Source organism: Polypterus senegalus, chromosome 18 (genome assembly GCF_016835505.1).
Source record: "Polypterus senegalus isolate Bchr_013 chromosome 18, ASM1683550v1, whole genome shotgun sequence".
NCBI lineage: Eukaryota > Metazoa > Chordata > Cladistia > Polypteriformes > Polypteridae > Polypterus > Polypterus senegalus.
The window spans coordinates 28,925,792-28,947,278 of record NC_053171.1 but is presented as its reverse complement, the minus strand read 5'-3'; the positions used below and the strand labels follow the sequence as shown (position 1 = coordinate 28,947,278).

The following is a 21,487-nucleotide window of genomic DNA, read 5'->3' as shown; positions in this document are numbered from 1 at the left end:
CGTGTCCACTATGCTGGAGTTATGGTCCCAACGCCAAATGAAGGGTGACCAATCAGGGAATAAGATGTAATGAGCAGGATCCAATCTGGAAAAGGCCAACTAATAAGAAGCATGAAACTACCAGAGTGTGATGGGGTCAGCATTTACAGAAATGTTCATTTTCATCCGTCCACTTCATTTTCAGAAGTCTGTGGCATGGGTTTAAAAACACTGGGGTAGCGTGGACAAAAGTCAAAAACATAGCAAAATGTCTGCCTTTTTAAATGAACGTGTAGTAGTGTGAAAAGGACCCCAGTCTTTTCTGGCCAAAACAAAAGTCATAGAGGGAAAAAAATGAACAGCCAGCCCATTTAAAAGACAATAGCTGCCTTGTGGTGAAAGGAACGTTAAAATGCAGAGAGGCAATATTTGGTTAGTGGAATAGATGCTTAGGAGGTTGCACCCCCCCACTCTACATTCTAGTGTGGCAGGTGGGAATAATCGGTGCCATTCAAAGACAACAGTAGCCTAGTGGAAAGCAAAAAGCTGTTTCCAAAGACACAATGTGCAGTCTATTGAATTTGGTATTTAGACGTCAAAACAGACACACGTCAACTGATTTAGACAGAATTCAAACTCATGCTGACCCCACAGCCACCTATATAGGGCAACACACCTTGCCTAGTTCTACCAAGTGGCCGTACTGCTCAGGATCCATCTCAGCTTATGGCCACAACACACAAAACTCATCCAGGCCCTGAAAATGTCCAGTTCTGCATAGAGATGAAGCTGCCAATTATATGTACCGCCTAGTTTAGTCCTTAAAGTTCCCAATGTACGCAGAGAACAGACCTATAAAAACACTAAGTTACACAGTTCTTAGTCCCATAAAGCAGTACTACCAACCTATATATGTCTACAAGAAGCACAGCAGCTAAACCAAGGAGACAAATTCATATGCAAGATTTTATGATTGTTCAGTTTTTTTATAATTAGAAAATAAGATGCAAAAAACTGAGAAACAGGAGATAGAACAATCACTACACTATCAAGACAAAGATGTGTGGCATCCCCCAGACAAAGTGCACAGTTCAGCAGTTCTTCAGTGGGCTGTAACTTTTCATAAAATGTAAATTATAATAAATGTCCATCTATTTACAGTAGTAATAATGCTACAGATACAATACAATCCAACAGAAAACCGGGCAGAAAACAATCACAACACAGTCCTTTTTTAAAGATGCAGATGATGGTGGTGTAGTTAAGAAATGACATCCCCTGCAAACAGCTTCCTGAAAGTTATGTAAAGGTTTGTCCCACCATGACGCCGATGTATGTGAAGAAATGTTTTCCAACCCATATGAACTCACATGAACAAGCAGGCACAGGACAAGAACAACATAAATCCAGAGAAAACTGTAATCCAATGGGTGTAATTGTAATCCGATGGGATAGTGAAGCGGTGAAACAAAACACACCACCAACTGTGATCCTGGCTGCTTGTTATGGCTCACTTTTAAAGCTAGGGCCCCTCCTGTTTCACCCAGCAGCTCTTGCAGCAACCACCAAAGCAGCCCAGTTATGCAGTGTTCCAGGGAATACTGGAATTTGCAGTTCATTTAAGCATTGTCTGCAGTTTCCCACAATAGGTGGCAAAACGCCATTTAATAATTGAACCCCTGAACAAATATGCATACATACCACACACAATCTTATACATACTGGGGACAAACAGAATCTAATCTAACCTAGACACATCAGTGGACAGAAAACATGGGTTCATACCTCCTCCTCCTCTTCTGGTATTTTTGTTGTGGTGCTATCGGGTGATGTGTCCATTTTCTGGCTGTCTCTCCCATGTTCTGCCTCCCACTCCTGCAGTACTTCATCAATGTTGAAGCGTCGGCGATAATTTACAAAGAAATTCTTCACCTGCACCACTGACTTATTGCCAATGACGTCTGAAATGGCTTGGAAATCGCGCCCATATTTTCTAATGGCTGCATTTTGAAAAGGAAAACCAATTGAAAGGGAGTCAATTTACAACCAGGCAATACAGCAGAAATAGCAGTGCAGCTATTTCAGTGACTTTTATTGATGTACTAGACTACAGTTATTCACAGTAGAATAACGTGCTTGCATGGAAAAAAACTGACAAGTTATTGCTGTTGAATGCCAGCTCATATATGGATTTTACACTACGATAACATAAAAGTTCAAATACCGATGGGTATTTATACGAAAATTTACTAGTTCCATTTTATGACTCACTCACTGATGCAATTATAATGTATGATTAAATAGGACATGCAATGTTCCGCGTTATGGAAGCAGAATTCAATGCAAAAGATGAAAGAAAAAAAAAAAAAGTTACAAGTAGGTTTGTACTTCTCACCTTGAACTGCCAGAAGCTGCTCCTCAGTAGTCCATCGGGCATTGAACTTCTGAGAAACCTGAATAAAAACAGGACACAACTGCTGATAATACAAATCAAAGACGAACAAGAAACAAATATTGCTTTCTGAAACCAAACAGCCCCAGACACAAAATATGTACAGTAGAACTGATTCAACCTACAAACCTTGTGGCCGTAAGCTCAGCATGGTGACTCATTCAAATGCAAGAAACCTTCTTTGTAACCTTCTCGGCTTTCTAAATGGAAATCATTTTAACTCAATGGCAAAGCATTTGAGAGTACATTTTAGCATCGTCAGTCCCATTACTTTTTTGATGTTCTTGCTAGAAAAGGACCAAGCACTTTACAGAGAATGTGCCAGTTGTCTGCCAACAGACCTTTCCATTTAATCACGCCCATACTAGTCTTCAGTGACCATTTATGTACTGTTGGGCTGAGTCTTAACTTATCCTATTCAGCTATGCATGACTCAACTATTGTTAGACATGCTTATTATGGACTGGTAAATTTAGAAATGTGCAATAGGATTGGGCTGTGTATAAGAATGTAGCTGGTAATCTGGAAATTCCACAACTACCATATTCATGGACTAATCTGGAATTGGCTGGTTAAATAAGCTTTCTGAAGTTAGGTACATAGTTCTAAAATATCATATGATAGGCAGTTAAATTACCTTAACAGGTTTCAGTTAAAATTGCTCCTAGCTAGGAGCAAGTAAGACCATCATAGAGGTACACCACAAACAATGACACCCACCATTTTTATGTGTGTAATTCAAGAATGTTGGAGCCATGTGTTAACCCTGTGGTCATCAGATCAAAGAAAGAAGCATGACTCATAATGGAAGAGGTCTGGAAGCAGCTTAAATCTGACACCAGTAGAGATGCAGGTAGTGATAAATCAACATCAAATGTCATAATGCATGTTGTAAATAGAGTGGTATCTCGGCTTATCATTTGCTTGTGGAGGAGACTAGATCTTTATAAAACGTGAGAAGGCACTAACAAAAAACATAAGACCGTGTCACACCTATTGGTTCTTGGTGGGTTTAATAACTGAAGATTCCAATACCCTATTAAAGTAAGATATCAGGTAACCACTTGGTCTCAAAGATAATGTTAGCTCCACATCCAATTCACTTAATATTTTCTGTAAGTGAAATGCATTGTTGGGATGCTGTGGTCATAATTAAAGCATCAAGAGATCACCATAATTCAACTATATTCATTAATACATTTTAATTATAACCCTGACATGCTCAAGATTGTCATTATAGGCCATAAAACAGACACATCATTAATTATCATAATTGGTCAGGGTTTTCCCAGGCCTGCTTTTCATACAATTTAGACTAATACTTCAGGGAAAACAGTTTGGTACTTTTAAACTTCATCAAGCATATTATTTTGTAATATATACTTGATATGAACATAAACACAGAGAGGATGATTACAGATATTCAGCTTTGTTCATGCTGACACACCTAAAGTGTGATGAATGAGTGGGAGAAATATTAAGAATGTCCTCTCCGAATTAACATCCGAAGCGTGGGAAGTTTTATTTATTTGTGCTCAACATTTGTCAGATTTATTTTATACACACAAACCTTTAAAATATCCCCATTACCCTTGATACACACCCACAATGGCGCTAAAACCCTTTAGAAAAGGCAGATACAATGAGTTACACTTGTGAGCAGCAGGGGATTTGGAGGACATATTTGTCTTTACTTCATCTAGTCATTCTGAAAGCTCCAAATAAGACATTGAGTTAAGGACCACTGGTGCCTAGCTGTAATAATGAAAACCTCATCTTCATGGGATCATAATGTCAGGCTCTTATTAAAGATACCCTGTACCAATATGAATCGGCATGCCCCAGAGACAGTTCACTCTTTTTTTATTTTTTTGTATTGAGAAAGCAAAAGGCTGGGGAAGCTGGCCAATTCAAACTGGGCAAGAGAAACAGTTGAGTGGTTGAGGGGAATGAATTGTGACTCAAAAGCAAATGGATAACTTAACAGAATAAAACAGGACATCCTTAATCATGTACAACACAGAAATACTGCTAGAGTAAACTCTACATCCCTGCTTTGTATGAGATTATTAACATAATATCTTGCAGATGCTACCTAGATGTTAACGACAGTAAACAGACGGCAACATGCGAAGTACGTACAGAAGTGTGACTCGATCAGGAAGTACAAGGCAATGAAGCCTTACCTCTGGAAGTCGAAAATCATCAATTCCATCCTGCAGCTTCTCCTTAAGGACACTATTGGTCTGCTTAATACTCTGAATCTGCAGGAGAAAAATGGTGATGGTGGTTTTCAGCCTTTTTTCCTCTCCTTGAATTCTAGTACATAAAGCAAGACTAAAGAAGGGGTTACTACCTTATAGCTCCTGGAAATGTGAACCTTAGAATGAAACCTTTATATCCTCAGTGTGGACCTCCTACCACCACTAAAACCCTAAATTAAGGCCCTTGAGAAAGCACCACCGCCAACAGAGCACACAAAGTGGTGCAGCACATGCATACAGTTAAGTGGGGTGTTGATGTACAGAGGAAGATTAATCTCGACAGGTATTGATTGCTCATCTCAGGCCAGCGTGGTAAAGATGGTAATGCTAGGGGTGAACTAAGGGAAGGGCTCACTGTCTTTGCTTCATCAGTGCTTTTATTTTTTTTTAGAAGGCAACAGTTATAATCAGAGCAAAGTTTAATTGAACATGTATTATTTTAACTGCTTCAGCCAACTCTCCTGTCTAGTTTAACAGTATTAGAAAAAACCTTGTGAATGAAGAAAAGACTCAAAACAAAAAACACTGTTAAGCTGTGGCAATACTGGTACACAGCACATATTTAGCATCCATTGCAAGAGTCACCACACACAGATTAGGGGCAGCCTGAAAATTACCTGTCTTTTTATTGAAACCAGTTCCATATCCAGCTGCCGAAGAACACTGACTGCTGAAGTTGCATTAGCGGACATGGCCTTGACATCGTTCTGGCAGAGGTGCATCCCTTTGGGGGGTTTTTTCTTAGACCGATGCTGGTGTTTACCAGGAGTAGTCTGAGGCTCCTTTTTGATATGACTGGGTTTCTCTGGTGTCAATCCCTGCTTTACCATGAAACAAAGAAAATTTTACAAGTTTGAAGTAGCGAGAAAAATGATCAAGGAAAGAGCAAGCTAAATATTTATCAACACTATAAAGCAGCTCCGGGGGCCAAAGGCATATGGGAGAATGTGGTGAGACTGAATGCCAGAGGATAAAAGGGGAATTTTCAAACAGGGCTCACTGGGCTGCACACAGGAAAGTCCCGCACAGTAGTGAATATTTAGCTTCCAAGACCCCACCCCACTCACTTAAAAAGAGTAAAATGAAAAATCCCGAAAAACTTCCTTGCATTTTTAAAATTCAGACTGGATGAAACTCGTGCTGTGCTGCTGCTGCAGTCCAGGGTTAGCCTTACACACCCCTGAAATATCTCCAAATGATTTGGACACCACAGCACAAGTGTCCCCTAATCCTTGTAAACAACTTCCTTTCAAAGCAGAACCAGGATGACATATTTGTTTAAGAACTGATCAAAAATTCCCTAAGGTAATTTCCTCTGACATTGCAAAGTATGAAAATGGAGAAGTTAACCAAGGGCAGTAATTTAAAGATTAAATGAGGAATGAGAACTTAAGGTTTAGGTTAATTTGTTTCCAGGTGGCTTCTGCTTCACTCCACTGTCACCACTTTGTACCATTTGCTGATTAACCCATTAGAAGAGAAAAAACACACCCTATCTGTAAACAAAACCAAGCCTCCTCATTATTTGAAACTACTTCTTCAGAGAGTCTTTCTGCCAAAAGCACTGACATAGAGGACCTCCAATTGTTAAGTGAGAAGCCAAAACCTAGGTGTCCGCCAGATTGGCAAAGCGAAAAACACTAAGGCAAATGTACCTTATTAATGACTTCTGCTTTGACTTCGGACTTCTCTGGTCCAGTGGCATTCTGTAAATGACAGCACCCAAAAACCACTTAGCAGATATTTCACAAAACGAGAGAATAACGAATTGAGCCATTTTGTTTAGTTGTGCTATCTTTGTCAGACAGCCCCAGGCTAACTCCAAGACTGGGGTTTACATTTGGACTCTAGTACCTCTTTCTTTTCTTCTTTACCACGCTCAATATCGGCATCACTTGTGTTATTCCCAATGTTTTCTTCCATTTCTTCCTCACTGTGGGGCGAAAAAAACATACATGTCACAAATGTCATTGTATCTGCTGTACACACAGACAAAATAGGCAGAGCTCATCCACACATCACACCTTTCCTCTCGGTCCCGCTTTTGCTTCCGGGCGTGTCGGTCCATTACACTTGTCTTGGTCCGTGTTTTCTTCCAGGAGTAATAGAATTTGACCAGACTGGCTATGGACTTATCTGGCAACTGAAGTAATAAGAGAAAGTATGTCACACAAGAGCATAAAAAGAGTGGCATCCCAGGGATCGTGCTGATGTTAGGTCGCTAACCTTATACTTTAATTCAGCAAGCACATTTACTTTTTAATGCCCAATCAATTTCTAGCTTATATAGTAAAGGACATCATATTCTGGATCAAATTTAAATCTAGGGTGGCGCGGTGGGTAGCGCTGCTGCCTCGCAGTTAGGAGACCCGGGTTTGCTTCCCAGGTCCTCCCTGCATGGAGTTTGCATGTTCTCCCCGTGTCTGCATGGGTTTCCTCCCACAGTCCAAAGACATACAGGTTAGGTGCACTGGAGACTGTAAATTGTTCCGAGTGTGTGCGCACCCTGCGGTGGGCTGGCACCCTGCACGGGGTTTGTTTCCTGCCTTGCACCCTGTGTTGGCTGGGATTGGCTTCAGCAGACTCCCGTGACCCTGTATAGTTAGGATATAGCGGGTTGGATAATGGATGGATGGATGGATTTAAATCTAAAAAAATACAAAGATAGCCATTTTTCAGGACTCTCAGGCGAGAAAAAAAGACAACCTCATTTATATATAGTACATCTTTGTACTTGCTAGTTCATGTTGTAGGATTTGAGTTCACAAAGCTATTTGCTTAAGATAATGTTTTTTAGAACAAGTAAATAGCCTGCCAGATACATACATAAATATAGCAAGCAGCTGATATTGTGAATTGCATTTAACAGTCACAGAAGCTGCAAAGTATCAGAGAGCCACCAAATTAGGCATTTTGTGTTTGTCTCATCAATAGTTAGGCTATTTGTATATTAGTTTGAATTAACTTTTTTTATTTCAGTAGTCATTTTCGTGAAACACTGTACTTGAAAGCAATAAAAGATCACTTACAAGCAGCAATCTTCCACTGTTTAAGGTGGAAAGAAAAGCCAGACATATGAAGCAAATGGTAGGCTTTTTACGAGCCTCCTATGATGTGGACAAGTTGGGAAAAGGAATTCAAACAGGATTCTTAATGATAAAAAAAGTACATATGACGGGGAAAAGTAAGGAAGGTGGAAACATTTCTAAGTATTGAACTCCTCTCAGCCCCTGCCCCACAACAATGTTTAATAGTCTTGGGGATAAAGCACGTTTTATACTGTAAATTATAATTAAACTCTGTTAAATTTATTAAGCAATAAACTAGTGGTCACCAGTCCAACTCCTTAGGTAAGTCATACTGCCTGAAAGAGAAAGTGAAACAGAAAGGGGAGAAGTTGATTTCTTGGAATTAATTAAAAGATCGGAATACACTTGTCAGGCAACAAGTTAAGACTCCAGAACTACAGTGGAGTGCATAATTTAAAATAGACTTTACAATGAAAGCTGGGCAGTCACTATCATTAAGGAGGGTGCTACAGTTACAGAATAAGGGGGATTCACTTACATAACTGAGACAAGAAACTACACGGGGATCAGAATTAACGGACAAGAACTGAGGGCAGAAGCTGCTCCATTACGCCACCTTACAGAGAAACGGAGTGTTAACATGAGTAGCGTGATGTGCATACACAAACAGTTCAGTTCTTTTATGGCCTACTCATTACTATGCTCAATTAGATCTGTTGCTATCTGCAGGTCATTCCATTTTTAAACTATTTGTCACATCACACAGTAAATCTTTGGTAGTAGTACCCCATTACATGGTTTACTAGTTTGTCTACAGTCCAAATAAATGTCTTACCATTTGTTGGATCCGGTGAAAGGTCTTTCCATGAAAACTGAAGCCTTGTTCGAAAAGGACTTTATCCTCCACTGTCCACTCATCTGGAAATGGGGTGAAATTTGGCAGGTCGGCAAGAGACTTCTCAATATTGTGCTTGTGCCAGAATAGCATTCCCAAGGCCTAAAGGAAAAGGATACATATGTAAAAGCACATACAAAGAAACACTGAAAATAAGGGACAAGGATCTTCAATCCATAGTGCAGAAGGATTGAGAGAGATGAGAGAAACATTACAACTCAATATTGGCTTCAACAGTTAAGAGATAGTACCCAATGCACTCAGACAAAGCAGGACATCCACAGCAATTTGCACAGACTCCCACATACAGAAGGAAAAAAAGGCCAAAACAGACTCACCTGCTCCATGTTATATCCATGCTTCTCTTTGGCAATTGCAATGTACTCATCCACTGTAAGATGGAAGAAAAAAAAAAACAAAAAAACTCACAATATAAGGATATACAGCATGTGTTCTTTCACACACATCTACCTCAAAAAACACACAAAAATGGCTTGCATGCATCGAATTATGTCATACAGCAGAGCTCAGTTAAATTGATTCAGGTCAAGCAACCTTAATGACGATCAAAGTGTGATCAAGAGACCTGGCCAGGACACATACCAGAAACTGACGGTAGAATATTCTTGTGAGGTGAGGTAACCCTGCAGAACTTACAGCGAGAAGAGCTCAGGTTATGTAACAGGGTTCACAATTGGCTGAATTGGTTCAACCAGCAGAACACCTGTAATTGTAAAAGTTTAAGATAATAACGGTCAATTTCTGTGTTTTGAAATGTTAACCCTTATAATACCCTACCTCCCCCCAAAACATAAGCTGTCCACTTCAACACCCATGACAAACAGAATCTTTAGCAGTGTTAAAATAATATGGCTTTATAATTAAGAGTCAAGTGTGTGACTTTTTTCATCTCTTTACAGCCATCTAGGTATTTCTCTACTAACAAAGTCCACTTTCTAAATGCTCCTAACTGCACTGCTCATAATTTTTCTCGATCCCATGTACAATGCACCCACCAGATGTTTAAATTTCAGTTAGCAGAAATAAAATGAATGCACCTATTTATGAATATACACCTTACGCTTCATGACCTTAAAGAAATGGCAGTTAAAAGGGAATATGTGGCTCAGTCTGAGTGCAAATCTGATCTGCCAAATGCACCTACTCATATGTACAATCCTTTTACCTGTGACCCGACATTTGCACGATGGACATATGAGCGCCGACAAAATAGCACCGATTAAAACGGGGAGTCAAAATCGCGCCGACAAAATCGTGAAAGTTTCATTAAATATGAATTACTAGTTTAAAGCATATATAATAATGTTTATTTTAGAAGTCAATATTATGAGACGCGGCATGCCATCAGTATGGCACGCAGATAGTCCTTAAGATCACGCCCTGCATATGTAGGAAGAATTGCAGCAAGACGTCTCGATAGTTGAGCGTATTTAGACTTGCTGGCTGCCTGACTGCTGGCAATTCCGTTTTGTATACGACGCGTTATGCCAACCCTCGGCTGAGTTATTTGTTCGCGGCATGCCATCAGGAGTTATAACAGTTATAACCTAACACATAACGTGTACATAATGCGCATGTACGCGTCCCACTCTCTTGGCCTCTCTCGCGATTTTGTCGGCACACATTTGTCGAAAACCAGTTAGCGGGTTTGTCGGCGCTCATTTGTCCGTCGCGGTTTTGTCGGCGCTCATATGTCTATCGCGCTTTTGTCGGTGAACCCTTTTACTTATGTCTACTTTCTTTATGCCCAGTTATCTCAACCTATCCTGCCTGTAATAGTTTCAAAGCAAAAGTGAACCCTGTCACTATGGCTCTTAAATGGACAAAGAATGGGTAAAGAAAATCAGTACATATTAACTATACACAGAAAAAGAAGAACGGATGTGTTACAAGCACATCATACTGGATCCAAAAATCTTCATTTTGCTGACAAACTAAGTTTACCTCATAAAGCAGACAGTAACACATTTTCTAACCAACAGGAATATCTGCATTAGAGGTTTTATTGCAGCTTAGTTTTTTAAAATTTTTATTCTGTAAGCATCTTTGAGGCACCAGAACATATCGCACTAAAACAGTGTTTAAATTTGATATAAAACTATTTCTTGAGAGAGAAAAAGAAAAAAAAAAACAAACACTTTAGGGATCCCAGAAATCTGCCAAATTTTAGTTTGCAAAACTAACATCACATTTAACATTACATTACTCCAAATCTACAAATATCTATTAATTGCAACATTATACGAGAGGCACCACAGCAAACATTTGTGGCCCCTTTTCATAAGCAGCCCTTTAATAACCAGTCTTAAGTCCAGCCGAGAGATAATTTACAATTCATTGAAAAAAGGGGAAAAAAAACACTTTTTTTTCCCCTTTCAAACCTTTGTTTTTTAAATTGAGCCACATAAGACACTACAGCCACTTTAAGGGAAACTGCTACAAAAGCTGAAACTGGATGTGACACACACTAATATTAAAACAGCTCAGTTTTGCTCACTGCATATTCTAGGCGGCCACCTGTGTGTTCAGAACAGTCAGGTTTCGGTTGATGCTTCTGGGGGCAGCACCTTGTATCCAGGAAGCCCTTGGCAAACTCCCCTGACAGAAACATATCTTTCATCATGATTAAGCAAACCCTTCAGATGAGACGGCACAGGTCCAGGGATAAAGGAAAGTCAAATTTTTGTATTTGCATTTAAATCGCCACTAGAAAGAAGCCACCAACAGTAGCCCAGCAAGCTACACTACACATTTTGAGGCATTCCTAAAAATCTCTAATCTGCCACCTTTAAAGAAAATGAGTAAACCTGTAAGTATCTACAGTATCTATCTAAATGGCACCCAATATTGCCACAATTTTCTGAAAAACCAAAAGATCACACAAGGTGCACATTTGAGCCGTCTCTAGAACACAATAGTATGGAGAATGTAGTCATAGAAGGGCAGTCAAGTACTGCTTTTTAATGGAAATGTAGCAGCGTTAGTAAGATGAAAGATGTTCAGTTGTGCTGACCAGTCACAATTTCACAACAGTGTGTATGAGTTTTACAACTGCCCAGAGATCTGTGCAAAAAGCTTTGATGACTTACTCTTTGAGCGATGTCTCCAACCACACACACTGTTAAGTTTTGCAAAAACTTGGCAACAAAATTCTTACTTTACTTTCCCAATTATCACACATATAAAGCACTGTCAGAAGACCCAATGCAAGTGGTTTATATTATTATTTGAAACAGCCAGTAATAAAGTGCACATAGTAGATCTCTGCACACAAACTAGATGTCTATGTTTGAGATCATCACATTTGCTTGAGAAAATTCAGGTGTATTGCATCCAAATCATCAAGAGCATAAAAAAAGGAAGGCTGCAAGTCCAACACTGCCACCTAGTGGCCCACCAAAGCCTTGCAATTTCAATAGCGCTTCATTGTCCCATTTGCCTTTTTTTCCCCCTGCATTTTTCAAATTTGACTTTGGAACTTTGTAGGGCCTTACTAGTTTCAGTTCTGACATCAGACCTTGACTTTGCTTATCATCACTTTACTTTTAATTATCTTTATCTTTTTTAAGCTTTATTTTTACTTTGCAGAGTAGATTGGTGCTTAACACAAGTACCTCCCAACAACAGGAAGCTGGGTTTAATTTGAGGTCTGATCATTCTCTCTCTACATGAGGTGCCTGACCCTCCCACAACAAACTTTCCTTTTGTATAACTAAAATGCCACTTAACAACAAATAAAGTGGCCCAACATAAGCAAGGGTGTTCAGTAGTGAACTGGTACCACATTCAGTGTTAAGACTCCTGTCTTTTGTCCAGTACTTTCAAGATAAGTCCCAGCTTTGGCTCCTCACAATCCTGCAATGGGAATGCAGGTTTAAAACAAATGGATTAACAGAAAGCAGCCCAGATCCTTTGCTTTTGGATGGAAATTTAGATCTCTCAGATAAAAAAAAAACTATCTGGAGAACTTAAGACTGTGCCACTCTATATCTGCTAAAATTATTATTCAGTTTTAATCTTTCACAAAATCCCTAATATTTATTTCTACTTAAGTCATGAAGACTTAAACATCACCTATGGGGGAAAAAAAGTGAATTTGTTGGTATTTGTGCTTTGCACCGCAGAGGATTATTAAGGTTTTCTGATTATATTTTGTTGGTTCTGGCATCTAGTAACAGAACTATTTTGAACTTTTCCATTCTATTGAGGATGGGGCAGCAGAAAATTCTAATGCAGTGTAAGTAACCAATGAGAGAAAAAAAAGGGCTATAAATAATGGGAGCAAATGAAGTAAAAAAATAAAATAAAGTCCCAAAATCCTGAGAGACACAGAATGCTCATATGGAAAAGCACTCAGTCAGCAACAAACAGGCCTTCAAAGATTTCTGTATTGCTGATGGGCAGAGGAAGGGGGTCATAGACAGGTGGGATACTGTGGATGCCCCATATTGTATATATGCTCCAGCTTCACCTGCTGCTGTTCTCCTAGCTGGGGACTTGCTGCCTCTGGTCAACTCAACTAATGATACTTTGAAATCCCTCATTCCATTTCACATATGCTAGGTCTACCTGGATACTTCAAGAGGGACTGCCCATTGCCCAGTTTGCTTTGGCCCTATTTAAGCAAGAAGGTGCAATCCTGTCTTTCATTGACACTTAACTTGTGATGAAGTGTAAGTTGCCATCAATGGGGCCTGTCTCTGGAATGCTATTTTAGAGTCTTCTCTGATAAGATTGATCAATCACAGGCAACTGACACAACTGTTGACCATTTGGTCAGTGACCAAAGACCCATACTCAACCACTGGCAACCTTGACGGACAAAGTTTGCACTAATTATCAAAAAAAAAAGTTGGACTTGTGTGCACCTAAGAAACCAATGTCAAAAATGTCCACACCTTTAATTACAACCCATTGTAACAATAACTCTGTACTCTTTGCCTTCTCTCTCTGTCTGTACTTAACTTTTGCTCTGCAGCAGGACCACTACGGTCTACTGTGTGGCTGTAAGCAAAGTCTGGAGCAAACCATTCTATTCTCTGGGATAACCTAAATGCCCGATCGTAAGAGAAGACCATCATTAACAGAGTTGGATGTGGGTCCAATATTGAGTTCATCCTTGCGAAAGCAAAGCAAGGTGCACAAACAACGCACCGTACAAGAAGCAACCCATTAGTATTACTAAAGAAGGGAGTCGACTGATCACTAACAGCCAAAAAGGCACAGTTTTTATGCTAGGTGATAACGACCACTATATGTGAAACCTCAAAGACAGAAAATTTGGACAAAGACAGGGTGTTTAATCCTTCCACATTTGCCAGAGAGCCTCAAAAGGACCTGCAGCAATCCGAACAAAGCATCACCTCCATCCTTTAAGACAACACGAGTCAGAGAGAAGCACATTTTATACTTTTGCTTTGAAGAATGGTATGGTTGTAAATTTGTACTTGGGAGTATGTACAAACATGTCTGGTTATTGAGGTTCCCTGCCCTGAAAGTCAAGAAGTCTTTACTTGTTAGAATTTTCTCCTTCTAAATTCTGCAGGAAACTAAAGTAACCTGTAAACTCTGAAGAGCTTCAGTGTGCGTCACGTAAGCTTACAGATCCTCACAGAGGAGCTGTTCTGAGAGGGGACTTGCAAGCAAGTGCAGTCAAGCTTTGGCAAAAATCAGTGAGACAGAGAATTTTTTGTTGCTAGCTAAACGTGATCCATCTAACTGACTGAAAGACCAGAATTCTTGTAAGATAATAGAAATCTTCAGAAAAGAAGAATTCAGTTTTGTTTTTTTTAAATAAGAGGAAAACAAAAAGTCAACCTAAGCTAATGTAGATGTTTTGCTTTGTTTTTTATTCTTGTGTCAGGTATATACTTAGATACAGTATACCCATCTTCTATTACCTTATAAAATGAATACATAAAGGGTTTTTGTTATTTGCTGAAAATAATTTATCAACAAGTCTGAACTACAAACAGAAGGTGAAAGTTGTTTTGTGTTGACTTTTGCCAATTTATGAACTTGTTCATGTGTACACAACGCAATCTGTCCCAGTACAGACAATCACACTTGCACAGTGCAAATGTAGCGTCCATCATGGGATAGAATGTGGTGTGTGTAACTCACTCCATGACAAAAACACTTTCCATAGTCAGCAGGATTTGCACTGCGGACAGGAGGAGTGTAGTGGCAAAAACGGCAGAGCTGAATTAAAGAGAAAGCTCAGCTGCTCTATTTGCAGGTTATTCCTGCACGCAGGAGTTCTAGAGTTTGGCTATTGCTCACAACATAAGAAGAGTTTCTGAAGGCCTTTACATTCCAGAAGTCAGATTCAGGGACGGCCACCAGTAGTTACCACACTGCAAACATCTAGATTGGGATGGGTTGTGATGTGTGCAACACGCTCCATAACAAAACATTTCATAAACCGATCTCCTCATTGCTCTGGCATCCCAGTTGAAGCGTGATACAGATCTCTCACAACAGTGACTATCTGCACCCTTTTACAACCTACTGTGGCTGCATTATTTCCAAATTCCATTTTCTTCCGCCTAGATGAAGCAACTGAAGATATGGATCCAAAAAAGGCAGCAAAGAGCTGAACACTGCAATTTATTAATTTCAATCTCAGAGATTTAAAGAATGACATATTCCAAGACATTAAAGTTAGACATTTGGTCTTACAAGGGAGATAGACATATTACTACTGAGTGACTCGCCATGGATATGTCTTGATCAAAAATATTGTCTTAAGTTCGGTCTGCTTGAGCCTTTAAAGCTCCAGCAGTGAGAGCCAAAAAATAATAATTCCAGAGTACTCATACTGTATATTTTAATTTGAGTGGACATGAGAAATTACTCAGTTACTTCAAATGCCAAATTCTAAAATGGCAGGGCTGTATATCTCAAGAATGTTTATCCAGCCTGTGGTGAAGCACTAAGCTATTTGACAAAATGCATGAAGTAAACCTAAGGCACTAGGCCAGTTGTGCCAAGAATGAATGTAGGCATTTTACTGAATTCTTTTCCTACGTGCATACTGGCAGTTATACTCACATTTAGCTTCCGACAGGTTCAGATTAGGCGACCAGACCAGCATGCCCAGATTCTCCCTCTCCTGGCACGTCTTGGCAACTTCTGTCAAAACAAAATTTGAAATGTGTAAATGTCAGATAATTAGTTATCTGTAACCCAAGACAGGCCTGTCAGTACAGGAAGACTCTGAAGGGTTTACAACGAGTGCAGTGTGGAAAAAACACTTTTCACCCTGGTACACTTGTATCAAACTCCTACTGCAGCGGCACATACCTACCAGCAGAGGAAGCTTTAATGCCTGCACATGGTGAATCTCACGTATGCTAAACCTAAACAGAGGAGCGGAACAGAGGAGGGGGAAAGTAAATTTCAGTGAATACCCTCAGGGTCCCTCCTCAGTACAATGATGGGGGAGGAAGAGTATTGGCCTTCTGCACAAAGCGCAAGAAAAATCAGGTTGGCAATGCTGGAGCTGCACTTCAGGTTCAAAGCCAAATCACTTTTATATATAAATAAAAGGTTTCTCCTGACACGGCCTCTTGCATATACTCTGCCTTAAACAACCACTCCACATTTTAACATCTCTGTCAAATTCTTTTGATCCTGATATGAAGATATTTTAGTACCAACAAGTCAACAGGATTTTTCTGTCACAAACTGGACAACTACACTTACTGAGCCATCACAGGACCTCCTTGGCTAGACACAGCCAAGAGCTGCTTTGCTACAGAGCCATATACAGGTGGAAGATAACCGTGCATAACACCTGCGATTTTAAATCAAATACCAACTGTATCAGCATGATTATAGTTTGTGTTTTCAATTCATTAATTCCATAAACAATATTCTCCTTTCATGTTTAAGTCTCTCCTAATGGCAAAGAAATCCACTATAAACCACAAGGTGGCCAATTCAATCCCTACCAACCAATGTGACCCTGAGCAAATGACATATTCTTCCCATATGACAAATGCAAAAATATGAAACGATTCGTAAAATTTTGGTTACATCTCCTGTTTGAAGGACAGATAGGCATCCCAGCTGGACAACAGCATGACTTCAGGATAAAATGGAAGGTTCCAGGAGATAGACAAGTAGAAGCTGGGGGCCAGGAGCATTTCCAACCCCCATACATTAGGTGGCAGTGGTCTGCTTGGAGGTGTCCCAGCTTGGAACCCGGCAGGGCTTCATGGGAACTGGAGTGCAGAAGTGCAGCCATGTTGGGGTCCCTAAGATACCGCTGTTTGTGGGGTAGGGGTACCTACCCTGGCTCTCAAACAACCCAGAAGTAATCCCACAAGTCATGCCTGGTCACCAGGTGCTCTATAAAAGGAGCCCACTGCCTTATCTTGGTGAGTTAGAGCTGAGCAGCGGGCAGCACTCAACTGGGGGAGGACGGAGAGGAAAAACACCGTATGGTTTTTGGGCTGCGTTTCTTTGTTTTCATACTTGTTGGATTACAAAATCCATTATTTGAACCCGGGACTGTGTCTGGCATTATTGGGACAGGGGTTTGGGGCTTTGTGGTGCCCACTACTGGTTACAAGAGGTATCAGCTAAATGAATCACTGTAAATTTCAAGGAACATAAGTGAAAATAGCAGCCACTTGTCACTTAATCATTGGTCTCAATAGTTTCATTTTTCCTTAAAAAATGTAGTTTTCTTTCTTTTTCTAAACGGTCTACAGGTCTTTTCTTTTCTTAGTCTGTTTTTACTTTTCACATGTCCTTGCTACAAACACACAAGTATAATAAAAAAGATGACTTATGAGCTTTCATTCACGTCCCGTACCCAGTTAACCAAAGTCAGACCTAAGTGCACTGAGCCTACCCCAGCATCAGGAGCCAGCCCTGGAGAGGACATCCATCTATTAGAGGGCACACTAATGCACACCTCATAGCGCCAAGTCAACAATCCATCTAACATGCAGGTCTCGAGGATGGGAAAGCAAAAAATGAATTCACAAAGGAATAACCACACAGATGCAGGGAGAACATGCAAACTTCACAGAAAGAGTGACCAAGGCGAGATGTGGATCCATTCGTTTGCAACGTGGAGGAAGCAACCGTGGCTACAGCATCACCAAACACTCACTAAAGAGTTTTACATTTATACAGCCAAAAAAGGAAAACAATTAAAATGCATTGCACTTTGTATGTCTATGTGTTGCATCGTGTTGTATTTTTCTAGAATATAGAATTTCACATCTAAATAAATAAAGCAGCTCGGTTTCAAATTTAAGTGTCCTATGAGTCTTAAGTCATTGAGACTGATGGACTAAAACAACTGCAGATGCTCTCTCTGCCAGCAGATGGCAGCTACACAGCACTTCACAAGACACCCATGCTTTATTTTCAAAAACTAAGAAACGACAGTCCAAAGTTCCCAAGAAATATTGGTGTCAAAATTTTTGGTTCCTGTGTGCCTGTTAATTGCTTCTATAAATTCATGAGAAAAGTGTATAAAAAAAAGACTTGCCTATAACAGTTGGACAATTGTTGTTTAGTGCATCCATCTTTAATTTTATAAATCATGTGCACTGATTTCTACCGCTCAGAAAATATTGTCAATCAGGTTCAGTTCTGGAGACAATCAATTTTGTTTTCAGTCAACCATTTCTTTGATTCCATGGTGTAAAGACTTTATGATATAGGAAGATCCATCTAAGACCAAGATATGCAGTAGCTGTTTCAAGCAACACCGCTTTGCAATCAAACATCCCAGTGCTTAATACAGTTCATGATGCCATTGATATTCACCATCAATTAGCCCATTATAGAAACACTGACTATGCCATGCTTTGCAAAAATTCCAAAAATCCCGATAGTGCCAGTGTCCAAGGAATTCACTTTTGGTCTGACAATAGAGGCCTGTCAAAGTCACAATGTTTATTCACTGTGGTCAAGCAGATTTATGGAGACCATTTTAAAACAGCCTAATGCCATACATGCACTGTGTAACTGCCGAACTGGAGATATGGCGATGGCAAGATGAAGGCAGACAAAGCAATTTTCCATTTGTAAAACGGATTTACTTTCTTCCTCCATTACTACTTTTCTTATACAACTTAGAAGATACCACAAAAAGGACACAGGTTTAGTTAACAGCATTTTAGTGGCTCTGAACCTCTGATTATTACTCTAATTTTACAATTATATCTATGTATGTTTTAAACCCATACACCCCATTTGCGCAGGTCAACAGCTATTTGTTTATTTTATGTAAATAGTTCTTTGCTTTTCTCCTATGATGATGGATGACAAAAAGATTTTCTCACGCAAGTTACCTATGCTTTATATCCAGAGGAAAAGGGAGTTATATTAAAAAAAAAAAAAAAGAAAAACATTCGTCAGGTACAAGTTGTGTTTAAATAAGCAAAAGCTCACTACAGCTTTAATTTACTTTGAGTTTCCTCTAACATTATCAAATCAGTCTGACATGTCTTTCTAAATAGGCAAAATAGTTCTATTTCACAGACTTTTGCTTTGATACACCAGGATTAGTATAAAGGCAACAACAACTTTTCCATTTTGTTATCTGTGTGATATAGATATATAGATATATAGATAGATAGAGAGAGAGAGAGAGAGAGAGAGAGAGAGAGAGAGAGAGAGAGAGAGAGAGAGAGAGAGAGAGAGAGATAGAGATAGAGATAGAGATAGAGATAGAGATAGAGAGATAGAGAGATAGAGAGATAGAGAGATAGATAGATAGATAGATAGATAGATAGATAGATAGATAAGATATATAGATAGATATAGATAGATAGATAGATAGATATAGATATATATTACTTTTTTTGTGTTCACCTTTATCATGGGTGCCAATAACACCCAAGTCCTCTGCATATTGCAGATTCTGTGCTGGAAGAGTTGAAAGATTTGAGGGTCTCATGCAACCCCTCATTCCATCCAAAACAGTTTAATGACTAAAGCTTATCACGTTCTAAAATGCACAAGATGGATTTTTGGAAATAAATAAAGTTTGACAATGAAATTAAGTAAAAGAGCATGAAACATGAGGATAAGTAAATGTGTCATGGACAGTGTTTTTGCTGCTAATATATTTATTTAATTTTGTCCACAGTATTCCTCTAAACATGACATCAAATACAGCTCGAGTTTAAAAATCAAAAACCCAGCACTTGCTAGAGCCCACCCGCCTGGCTTTGACAAGTAAAAGTGACAGTTTTAAATTTAAGCTGTTTCTGATGTCGTGGTCGGGCTGCTGCAATCCCAATTCTCCAGCAGCATACTCGCTTTGTTTGTGGTAATACATTTTAAAATATGTTGATTTCGCATTTCAGCACAGCATTACCACAAGTCGCAGTCAAGTTCACCACCTATTCACTAGAAAGGTTTCAAATCCAGGATGCATTTAGTATGCCATATTTTTGCTAAAAGCGCCTTCTCTGTTTTTGGATGTAAAATGATTGGACGTGTAGACACAAGGGCGGTGCTGAAGCTACGTAAATGAGCAGCCATCTAAAGTATGGCTGCACTAGGCATTGACATGCAAAATGAAATTCAGTTTTATAACACAAATTTAAATAAACCTGATGATCAATACAGTACATTTTGTTCAGTTTAAATTCGTAATGTAGATTAACTGAACAATTAAAAATTTCTAAATTACTTTAAAAATCTGCTTTCAATACACTTTGAATTTCCTGATTTATCTATGTGCATCTAACCTCTTGGTCACTACCTGTGGAAATGACCATCTCTATGAAATAATAAAAAACCTCACAAGAGAATCCCATGTTTAAACAGCAATATACTTACTTCATTTAAATATTACCAACAACAGCATCATACCTATCCAGCTGCTTTATCTTAAAAGTAAACACATCTGGAGTCAAATGTAACATTTTAATCAATGTCTGCCTCTGCCATCATTTTCTGCCTTCTTCCAGACTTTGAAACACGAGCCCACACTTGATGGTACTCAGCAGTGTCTGCGAGTCACCTGAAATAATGAATTCTACCCCCAGTTAGAATTACAGAACTCCAGTTTGAAACACACAGAAATACACATTTAATGGTTGGTGTAGTCTGTTTTAAAGTGAAAAAGTGTATGAACGCAAAGATAAAGGTGCTACATAATATTATAAAAAGTACACGTTACATTTTAGTTATTACATTTTTCATTCAAATTCTTAATATTCATAGTGGAAAACAATCTGTCATTAAAACATATGCCATAAATGACCAAGCCCTGGGTTATTTTCCTTACTGTTCCTAGTGTATTCAATGCTTTTATGTTGATACTGAATCAGAGAAATAAACCAGGAGGCAACATGCTGAAACGTTTGGTCTCAAATTGAAACAGACTTTGTACATTTTCACGTGACACAACTGTCACACCTAGAAGTACCATTCGCAAGTTAAAAATCAAGTCATCTGTGAATTAAACAACAACAACAAAAAAAAAAAAATTGTCATTTATTGCGGTCTCTCATTTAAAATCTGGTAATGAAAATGTGCTGCATAAACTGTCACATACCGTATATGGAATAAAAAGAGACTACAAATCGAGACAGAATTTATTTTAATTCAAGTTTGAATATTCAAACTGCAACACACATTTTAATAATCACAAAATCTGAACACTATTCCAAATGCAGCATTTAACAGTAGACTGTTTCATCTTCATCCCTTCTAGGAACCAACCAATGTTCATTTTTTGGTTGGACACCCAGTCGTCTCTAAAGTGTGAAGGACCTGCACTTTAATGAGCCTTTTATCTCACTTGAAAGTTAGTGCTCAGCATTCTTCTCTCTTTCAACTAGTTGAGCTGAATGACAGGATTCTC

General features: G+C 39.1%; 1 protein-coding gene across 2 annotated transcripts in view; it reads right to left on the bottom strand.

Moving 5' to 3' along the window:
• Nucleotides 1-21,487, bottom strand: part of rcor1 (REST corepressor 1) — a 92,004-nt gene that overhangs the window by 3,702 nt on the left and 66,815 nt on the right. Inside the window, exons 3-12 of one of the 2 annotated variants that reach the window (XM_039741123.1) lie at nt 15,694-15,774; nt 8,958-9,010; nt 8,560-8,721; nt 6,720-6,838; nt 6,550-6,628; nt 6,351-6,401; nt 5,313-5,516; nt 4,618-4,695; nt 2,375-2,432; nt 1,765-1,979 (exon numbers count right to left, since the gene is read on the bottom strand). In XM_039741123.1, coding sequence (XP_039597057.1) covers nt 1,765-1,979; nt 2,375-2,432; nt 4,618-4,695; nt 5,313-5,516; nt 6,351-6,401; nt 6,550-6,628; nt 6,720-6,838; nt 8,560-8,721; nt 8,958-9,010; nt 15,694-15,774 — 1,100 coding nt within the window. The remainder of the gene's footprint in view (nt 1-1,764; nt 1,980-2,374; nt 2,433-4,617; nt 4,696-5,312; nt 5,517-6,350; nt 6,402-6,549; nt 6,629-6,719; nt 6,839-8,559; nt 8,722-8,957; nt 9,011-15,693; nt 15,775-21,487) is intronic. The other variant, XM_039741124.1, reaches the window with a different exon arrangement.